The following is a 10,421-nucleotide window of genomic DNA, read 5'->3' as shown; positions in this document are numbered from 1 at the left end:
AAAATACAGTCCAGAAAAATTATAGTCCACATCGAAGTAATCTTTTTTTTTCCTTCTTGCTTTATGTGTAAATGGTTGCATTGTCAAAACCAAAAAAAAAGTGAACTCTCCTGATGACTGGACTGCACCCTGCTGAGGGTTCATTGTGTTGGACTACAAATAGTTCTGTCGAGACTGGACTTCCTCTATTGTTCGTTGCACAGCACTAACGGAGGAATGCCTTGCTCAGCAGCTGTTAGGGATAATAGAGGCCTCGGTGAGTGAGATTTATATCCTCGCTAGGCCCATCGGCTATAAAGACATTAACGGAAATGAACAAAGCGTTACCCATTCAGAGTTCACTTCTCCAAAGCCGAAGCAAAACTGAACTACACTCCAGCGTGGTGACAGAAATATTATCTGTCTGATGATTTTTCGCAGAATAACCTGTCTGTAAAGCTCATTGTGTCATGAGTAAGCTCCATTCCTGCTATAATTGTACACGTGGTCAGAGGGGCTGTGGAAACAATGACGACTTGTTAATAGTCTTAAAATAATGCACAACATATCTTTAAACTTTCAGTAATGTTTATTTTCCTAGTTTTGGTTAAGATTTTTTACATAAAAAAAAAAATTTAATCACAGCTTAAGAAAAAAACATCACATTAAATATATGTTTGTGTGTGTGTGTGTGTGTGTGTGTGTGTGTGCGCAATCAATCATCCGAGGGCGTTCACTCGTTGACTTCCTCCTCGTCCTCGTCGAAAGCATCTTCGCCGTCGTTGGCCGTGGCCTCTTGGTACTGCTGGTACTCGGACACCAGGTCGTTCATGTTGCTCTCAGCCTCCGTAAACTCCATCTCATCCATTCCTTCTCCGGTGAACCAGTGCAGAAAAGCTTTTCGTTTAAACATGGCAGAGAACTGCTCAGAGATGCGCTTGAAGATCTCCTGGATGGCCGTGCTGTTGCCGATGAAAGTCGAGGCCATCTTGAGTCCCCTGGGTGGGATGTCACACACGGCCACTTTGACGTTGTTGGGAATCCACTCGACAAAGTAGCTGCTGTTTTTGTTCTGGATGGCGAGCATTTGCTCATCTACTTCCTTCATTGACATGGGACCTCGGAAGACGGTGGCCACGGTGAGGTAGCGGCCGTGACGCGGGTCACACGCAGCCATCATGTTTTTAGCATCGAACATCTGCTGCGTCAGTTCAGGCACAGTAAGGGCGCGGTACTGCTGACTCCCCCTAGCGGTCAGTGGGGCAAAACCGGGCATGAAGAAGTGTAAGCGTGGAAAGGGAACCATGTTTACAGCCAGCTTGCGGAGATCTGCATTTAGCTGACCGGGGAAGCGCAGGGAGGTGGTGACTCCACTCATGGTGGCTGAAACCAGGTGATTAAGATCACCGTATGTCGGTGTCGTGAGCTTGAGTGTGCGGAAACAGATGTCGTAAAGTGCTTCGTTGTCGATGCAGTACGTCTCGTCCGTGTTCTCCACCAGCTGGTGCACAGACAGCGTGGCATTATAAGGCTCCACTACTGTATCGGACACTTTGGGCGATGGCATGACGCTAAAGGTGTTCATGATGCGGTCCGGATATTCTTCACGGATCTTACTGATAAGCAGCGTGCCCATGCCTGAACCGGTGCCGCCTCCCAGCGAGTGGGTGAGCTGAAAGCCCTGGAGGCAGTCACAGTGCTCGCACTCCTTCCTCACCACATCCAGCACCGAGTCCACTAGCTCGGCTCCTTCTGTGTAGTGCCCTTTCGCCCAGTTGTTCCCCGCACCTGTCTGTCCTGCAGCAGCGACACAAACAAAGCATTAGCAAAACAAAAAAAAAAGAAAGCAAGAAATCCAATCACCCGACACCCCTTCCCCCAACTAGTGGCTAGGGATATCCATGTGCCAATTGTTTCCCCATTTATCATTCACACTGCAAAGTATTAGCATTGCACAGCTGTCTGAAACAATTCCACAGGCTTCTGTGTTCTGTTAGACAGAAAAACTGTTAGACAGAGCTGTTATGGCTGAGTATATGAGTCGTCTCATATCAAAGAACGCGTGTAAGATGACTAACTGTTATTGCCATCAATTCTTGTGAAGATACTCGTACCACGCCAATGACCCTATATCCAGACGCATTTTATTTGTCATAATGCATATTTCAAATGACATATAACGGACTGCAAGTTTATCACTTTCTATTTACTCATTCCGAGGGTGGAAAAACTGCAGTGATTGTCCACAGGCATGAAATGAGTAATGTATGGGAGCTAGAAAGACCAGATAACCCTGATGATCTCAGTGATATCCATCATTAACCTCTATAGCTGAAACCATTTATGTAAATAAACAGTGCTTTATACTTATACGCTCAGTATACAAAAAAGAATGTTAATGGGTTATGAAAATACGCTATATTTGGACATAAGACGCCTGGCTTGTCTTTTAAAATATTTCAGCTACTGAATGGCCATGACAATGTACAGCACAACTCCTTATAGAGAAGTCAGCAGCGTCGCTGGATCAGAAGGTTAAGAAGGTACACATGTAGTTGGTAAGAAGCCACTACATCATGTAAGGTTATATATTATTAAATGCACTATAAAAGTGTGTGAGAATGAAAGTCGTCAATGTGAATGCTTTAATTCAAAACAAAATAAAACAATTATATGACTAAGTTTGTGACTACCAGTTAGTATCATGCTTGCTGGAATTATCCCACACTTATCTCAAGTCAGGATTGTGAGATAAAATCTAATATTTAAGCCAACAGCTCAACGATGACAGTAGCAATGCATTCTATACAATGCATGTTAATCAATGTCATAATAGAAATAACATGAGGCTAGGTATTACACACAAATACTCAGTAAACAGTAATACTTTCATCAAGAAAAAAGAAACCCAACTAAATTTACAGTAAATAAATCAACCTCTTTTGCATTCTTTACCCAGTAACTGTTTTTTCACATGCACCTTCATCCTGTGATAGTAAAATTGTAAGGCGTCAGCAAATCAGCTTGAAAAATATTCTAGTTGCAGCTTAAATGATCAGCCCTAGGATGGGTTTTACTCTGTCAATAAAAAGTAGCCTGCACAAAGCTACCATCGGGCCTAGAAAGCAATTGGCCCATTACCTTTCTGTGTTATTATTCTCACAATCAATTGTAGCGGTAATGTGTTAGATCCATTAAAAGTCCAAAATAATTCACCTTAAGATATGAACAGTGAAACAAAAAATTTGTTCAAAGTTAAACTCTCATATATTCTAGGTTTATTACATGTCAAGAGAAATATTTTTAATTTTGATGATTAGAGCTTACAGCTTATTAAAATGTTATTATACTAATATTCAATAATATACAATACAAAAATGTATTTGTTTATTTGTATATGTTTGTTTCTGCACTAAGTACTTAGTTATTTCTTCTTTATCACAAATTGTTGCATCAGTGGCATGGACGTGATCAGTCTGTGTCCCTGCTGAGGTGTTACTGAAGACCAGGTTGCTTTGATAGCAGCCTTCATCTCGTCTTTATTGTTGGGTCAGGTGTTTCTCATCTTCCTTTTGACAGTACCCCTTCTCTAGGGGTCCGGGTCAGGCAAGTTACTGTAGCTGGCCAAGCTACTATTTAGTGTTAGTTTTGGCACTGTGTGCAGCTAAGTCCTGCTGGAAAAACAAAATCAACATCTCCTTAAAGCTTGTCAGCAGACAAAAGCATGAAGTGCTCTAAAATCCCCTGGTAGATGACTGTTAGCTTTGGACTTGATAAAACACAGTGGACTGATCCCAGAGGCTGAAATTCATCATTGTGGAAACTGATTGTCTCCACATTCTTCCTTTAGACTCTGGGAACTGGATTTGAAAATGAAATCCAATCCAACAGTCCAGTTCTTTTTCTTATTAGCCCATATAAGACGCTTCTGACATGTGTCTCGGCCTGAACCATGTCAGAAGCATCTTCTACGGTTCAGGCTGATTTTCTGAAGACATCTGTGCCTGGTGGCTCTTGATGCACCGACTCCAGCCTCACTAAACTCCACCCTCCCAATATCCCGAATCAGTTTTGCTTGATGATCTATTTATGGCTGTGGTCATCCCTTATAATGATCAAAACAAAAAGAAATCTTAAAATATTTCATTTGATGTGCACTATCTAAAATATATGAGTTTCAATTTCTGAATTTAATTATGGAAAAAGCTTTTCTACAATATGAAATTTTTTAGAGGTGTATAGACCTGGACAGCATTCATATATCAGCCATTGCATCATACAGCTTGCTAATATTTAATTCATTTGACAGATGCTATAAATCATAGCAATGTCTCAGTGAGTAGGAACATAAATCAAGCATGGACTGGAGGGTTAGTAAGCATCCCAAGGGTTCACCAGTGTCTTTTCTGGTACTTATGGGATTTGAACATACAACCTTATGTGTCAGAAACTTATGGGAACAACCACAGCATAGCACCCTGGAGCATAGTTGGTGGGGGGGTGGTGGTGGTACTTACCAAAGATAAAATTATCAGGTCTAAAAAGCTGTCCAAATGTCCCGGATCGCACACTGTCCATCGTCCCTGGCTCCAGGTCCACCAGTACAGCACGAGGCACAAACTTATGTGCTACAAACACAACACAAACAGCCACACAGGCAGACTATTCATTGGGATACTTTCTATTTAGACAATTTATTTACAGTCAAAAAGTATAAACATGCTCATGCCATGCTGTGAATATCCCCATGATGGTTCAGTGCTGAAACAGAAACCTACATTCAAACATACTGCAAACATTTTAATGCTAGGGTTTGGGCGATGAATACATTCTTTTAAAGTGACGACATGAAGGATGGAGGCCAGACGCACGGAGAGTTGGAGATCTTGGTCTGGTATGTGTGTGGGGAAGGGGGGACTTTTAAAAAGGACGCTGATTCATAGATTCACACATTCACACACTCACACACACACCTACGCTCACAAAATGAGTAATGGATACTCACAGCTCGCCTCATTGTAGTACACGTTAACCCTCTCCAGCTGAAGGACTGAGTCTCCCACATAGTTGCCTGCTGGATCAACGCCATGTTCATCACTGATGACTTCCCAAAACTGAGTGTGATGAAAAAAACATATAAGAAGAAACACAACCTTAAGTGAGATTCAAACTTCTGAACATCTTAAACAAAACTTCAACAAAACACATACAGACATTATTACCAAATGTAATAATCTACACATGAAATTGAGCAAGTTCACACAGTTCCAGGACACTGTTTGGTAGGAGATCAAATATCATCGATGAGAAAAGCAGACTTTGAAACTGTGTTGCTCTCTGATGGTGTAGGTTTCTACAGGACGTGCAGAAATAAATCTTTTTAAAGCCTGAATGTTATTCATTGTAATATAATAATCTGCGACGGAGTGTATGGAAACAACTCAGAACAAAGGGAATGTATTATGGTTATGATGTTCACATATTTCATACATTTTTTTCCTCTTTAAGGCTTCCTTATTAAAGCAATACAAGCTAGAATGAGGTTATAAACTTTGGTTGTTAAAAACAGATTCAGGCAGCAACCCAACTAATAAACAAATAAAGTGTTTAACCTTACAAAGTGGATTTCATTTAATTTTCTTTTTACATGGGTGTTAAACTTTTTTCTACCCCAGTGGCATTAGTTTCTCGGGGGAATCTCAGTTTACCCCTGCCTTTGTCAGGTTGTGCCCTCATACTGGACAAACACTCTAAGGTTTATAAATGGAAAACTGTAAATTTATATGGCAAAAAAATCACTGGAAAATGAAACTGAAGGAGATATTACACACAGTTGTTACACAGAATGGTATGGGGTTTGGGGCAGAACCTGCCACACCCTTAAGCAGCTGATTAACTGTTACATTACACATGCAGTGAAGAACAGGTGAACCCTTTAGCTGTGTCTCTTCCTACTAAAAAAACAAGCATAATAAGAACATTGGTAATACAAATCATAATAGAAATAATAGGAAAAAGCATAATATTTTTTTTTACATGTTTGCCATATTATAAATGAAAGAAAGAAAGTGTAAAGAGAAAAAATAGGGTTTACCTTGGTGCCAATCTGATTGCCACACTGTCCTGCTTGTATATGGACTATTTCTCTCATTTCTGCTGGTAGTGTAAAAGCTGGCACACACTTCCCTCTGTCTGAGTTTAACTGCTGAACTCTGAGCTGCTCAGAGCTGATATAAAACTCTCTCTCTCTGTCTCTCTTTCTTTCTCACTGCCTGCAGCACACCCAGTGAGCTGTCTATAGTACATGAAGTGCACCACATAGTGCACATGAGTCATTTATTATAACCCCACAAGTAGTGCACAGAAAGGGGGGAGTACTGAGCTGTTTGGAACCCAGCCTTTGTGGGTGTCTAGCTTAAAGCCCCGCCCACAACAGTTGTCACTGGCTTGAGTGACACGTCAAACATCCAATCGAAACCAACATCAAGAGCAAGCACATGGGGTGATGGTATAATAATAATAATATTAAAAATATATTAAAGGCATAAAGTTTCATAAAAAGCAAGAGTAAGATTACAGGCAAGAACATTGGAGATATAATAATAATAATAAGAAGAAGCAGAAGAAGAAGAAGAAGAAAAAGAATGACTAGATTTTTTCAGAAACTCACAAAATGTAAACAACAAAAATTGTTGAATATAACAACATGTTTTTTTTTAAATGCTGAGTTCTTCTAAAATTTCACAACGCTTAGCTGCAGAACGGGTTATAAGAGAACAGAGTTTGCACACCCCTTAGGACAAAATGAAAATGAACCAAAGACAGAAGACTAAAGATTTTAGCACATTTAATTACTTTTAGTTTTACATGAAAAATGGCAACATATAATATTTAAATTTATATTAAAATATGAATAGCAATAATTAAAGAAATAAAATAAATGTATAAAAGTTTGCGAGTCGTTTTGTGAATGTGGTAAGTCCTCTCGAGGTGTAATTTTAGTTGAAGTAAAGCTCCAACTCCAACAGAGTAACACCTCGAGAGCTGCCTTAGATTATTTTTCTTTATGTTTCACTTGAGTGTTTTCAAAGGCTACAGTTCAAAAGCTTTGATTATTCAATTAATTACATTTTTGGAGATGCTCTTGGCGCAGTACCATGGCTTAGTGGTTAGCACTGTCCCCTTAAACTTCCAGGGTCAGGGTTCGATTCCAGCCTGGGGGTCTGTGTGCATGGAGTTTGCATGTTCTCCCTGTGCTTGGTGTGTTTTCTCCAGGTACTCCAGTTTCCTTCCACAGTCCAAGACATGCAGTTAGCCTAATTGGTGTTTCCAAATTGCCCGTAGTGTATGAATGAGTGTGGGAGTGTGTGTGCCCTGTGATGGATTGGCCCCTGTCCAGGGTATACCCTGCCTCATGTCCTAAGTCTCCTGGAATAGCCTCCAGGCCTCCTGCAACCCTATACAATGGATGAAGCGGGACACACAATGAGTAAGTGAGTGAGTGAGTGAGATGCTCATTAACCAGGACAAGTCCTCATACTGAGTTATTAGTAATATAAATTCTTTAAAGACAAACTTAGACCTTGTATAGAAGACCTGAGTGTAAGTTTGTGTGGCCAAACTTAACGTTAACTTAACGTAAGTTTGTTACTTTCTTTAAAATAATAATAAAATAATAATAATAATAATAATGCAATAAAAAATAAAACACAGTAAGAACTGATTACAAAGATCGGCACACTTCCAACCGGCCCAAACAATGCCCCTGTGAGCTGATTAATCAGCTTAAGGCTTTTGGTTAATGAGCAGATTGGAGAACAGGGCCTCAAACAGTACCTGCTTAAGGAAAAACTAAAATCTCCTCTGATCACAGTGATCAACACGTACGATCTCACACATAGCGCCTCCATTAGTTCTATGGAATGGTACCATTTATTCAGTAAAATGGTTTATTAGTCTGAACATTTCAGCAAACAATCTTTACAGAAGAGCTGTAATAGAATGATTTTGATTTTGCTGTCTCCCGTGACGTGTTACCGTTCAAGGCTTCAGCTGTTCACATCTATCTAGAGAAAGCAGGGTTGATTAGCCCAGCTGAGAGAACAAGCTGAAGCACTTCTCTCACACTGAGCTGGAACATGTGGTCAAGAGAAATTCCTGTGGGCACACTTATCAGCCTGATTTGTTACAGCACACAGGAGTAGATTCCAAGCTGCTGAGTTTGAAAGATTCACCACAACAAAAAAATAATAATAATAATAACTTATATACATACATTTATTAACAAAAAATACATTTGAACCAAGATGTACTTATGTCATGTGTCATATTATAGAGAGTACATTTCATAGATATAAAATATTCATTTTTCACCTTGTGATTTTTCATTCTCCTTTGTCTGTCTAAATCTCAGCAAGATCTCTTAAGTAAAGATTTAATTAAGAAAAGAAAAAAATGTTATGTTAAAGTACTGAAGAGCAAGGATGTAAATAAAAGACATACTGAGCAAGATTTTTAGGTATAATAGGCCCCCTGGTGGCAGATTAGTAGCAGTTTGGAAATTTGCATGTGCAGCACACTGTAAATATGAAAAATCTGTGTTTTAAGTAAAGTTGAGTTCTTTCATTTTTTTTTAGCATGGTCAATTTTTTTGTTTAATTACTCTCATGGTGCTTTCATTGCCAAAACACTACAATTAGAGTGGACATTTATGCCTTGCCACAAAGTGATACATTTGACAATAAATGCATGAATAAATTAATAAAATAAAATAAAAACTAAACTAAATTATCAATCTGAAAACATACAGAGGTTGGACAATGAAACTGAAACGCCTGGTTTTAGACCACAATAATTCATTAGTATGGGGTAGAGCCTCTGTAACTCTCCCGAATGTGGAAAAAACAGTGACATTGGACTTATCCAAGAGCAATACATGTTTCACATTGTCCACAGCCCAAGATATTTGCTGCAGGCACCATTGAAACCGACGTTTGGCATTGGCACGAGTGACCAAAGGTTTGGCTATAGCGGCCCGGCCATGTACATTGACCCTGTGGAGCTCCTGATGAACAGTTTTGGTGGAAACAGGAGAGTTAAGGTGCACATTTAATTCTGCAGTGAGTTGGGTAGCTGTGGTTTTATGTTTTTTGGATACAATCCGGGTTAGCACCTGGACATACCTTTCAGACAGTTTCCTCTTGTGTCCACTGTTACTCCTGTTGGATGTGGTTTGTGGACCGTGGCTCTTGATACATCACAATGACTTGCTGTCTTGGTTACAGATGCGCACCAACAATTTTACCTCTTTTGAACTCTGATATGTCACCCATAATATTGTGTGCATTGCAATATTTTAAGCAAAACTGTACTATTACCCTGCTATTTAAAACTTCACACTCTGCTCTTACTGGTGAAATGTGCAATCAATGAAGATTGGCCACCAGGTTGGTCAAATTTAGCCATGAAACACTAAATTGGCCAGTGTTTCAGTTTCGTTGTCCAACCTCTGTATATCCCCAGATAGAAGCATGGTAGTAACACCAAATGATTCTTCAGTTGGTCTGACTTCCTACGTTGGTCGCTGACCCTTTGTAAATGGCCTCTTGGTGGTGGCAGAGGCACCATTATACATACACTTATCTGCACTTTTGACTGTTTGACTTGCATTAGGAGGGTTGCAGAAGTTCTAGATGCATACCAGATATGGTCCGAATCCATGAAGATTTATTTGGGTGAGGTAGAACTGTGTTCTTTAAAATTCTGTAAATGTAAATTTCATTAAAACCCTGTTTAAAAATATGTATGCATTTTATGCTATTTTATTTTTTAATACCAAGTGTGAAAAAAAGTAAGTAAGCAACTTTCATGGATGAAGTTTAATCATGTAGCACTTTTATATTCATAAGAACATCAAAGGTTAACAAACATGAGCCAGAGAGAAACAGAAAGAGAGAGAGAAAGAAAATGAAAGAGATTCACAATCATACATATAGTACAGCACAATCCCACTTTACATTCAGTATTTTTATTTTCATTTTCTTTTCCCTTTCTTTTGTATTCTTCTTTGACTGTAATTTCTCCTTTCTACTGTCTTTTTACTGTCTAAATGTTTTTTTACTTCTCCTTTCTACTGGATAACAACTGTGAGCAACTGTAACTAAGAATAAGCAATTACCCCCTGGGATTAATAAAGTTCTGTAAATCTTGAATCTTATTAACCTTTGCTTTTTACTTTTTGTCTTATTCAGTAGTTTTCATTACTAGTGTCACTTTATGTTTGACTGCATGCAAGAGCCCTCATACATTTTTTTGTTTCACAGCATTACTGCTGCATTTCACATAATATTGTGTGTTATGTTATATTCTCTTTTAATTAAATGTGTTAGCCCCGGAGTGTTCTCATTAATAGAAATAGCATTGTTCAGTGATGCATTTTTTAA

The 10,421-nt window shown here is 39.1% G+C and overlaps 1 protein-coding gene across 1 annotated transcript; it reads right to left on the bottom strand.

The window, feature by feature from the left end:
- Window positions 1-549: 549 nt before the first annotated feature.
- tubb6 (tubulin, beta 6 class V) lies at window positions 550-6,256 on the bottom strand. The gene is made up of 4 exons (XM_053493860.1): window positions 6,074-6,256; window positions 4,985-5,093; window positions 4,497-4,607; window positions 550-1,776 (listed from the first exon to the last, which is right to left on the bottom strand). The coding sequence occupies exons 1-4, from the start codon at window positions 6,128-6,130 to the stop codon at window positions 713-715; spliced, it is 1,341 nt and encodes a 446-aa protein (XP_053349835.1). The 5' UTR covers window positions 6,131-6,256; the 3' UTR covers window positions 550-712.
- Window positions 6,257-10,421: the final 4,165 nt, after the last annotated feature.

This window comes from Clarias gariepinus, chromosome 4 (assembly GCF_024256425.1).
Source record: "Clarias gariepinus isolate MV-2021 ecotype Netherlands chromosome 4, CGAR_prim_01v2, whole genome shotgun sequence".
Taxonomy (NCBI): Eukaryota; Metazoa; Chordata; class Actinopteri; order Siluriformes; family Clariidae; genus Clarias; species Clarias gariepinus.
The sequence above is the reverse complement of the archived record's forward strand: the minus strand, read 5'-3'. Positions and strand labels throughout refer to the sequence as shown.

Coding starts and splice junctions, on each gene's coding strand:
- tubb6 (XM_053493860.1), bottom strand. CDS start 6,130: ATGAGAGAAATAGTCCATATACAAGCAGGACAGTGTGGCAATCAGATT. Junction 4,608..4,984: donor GTACTACAATGAGGCGAGCT/GTGAGTATCCAT, acceptor TTGTGTTTGTAG/CACATAAGTTTGTGCCTCGT. Junction 1,777..4,496: donor ACCTGATAATTTTATCTTTG/GTAAGTACCACC, acceptor TCGCTGCTGCAG/GACAGACAGGTGCGGGGAAC.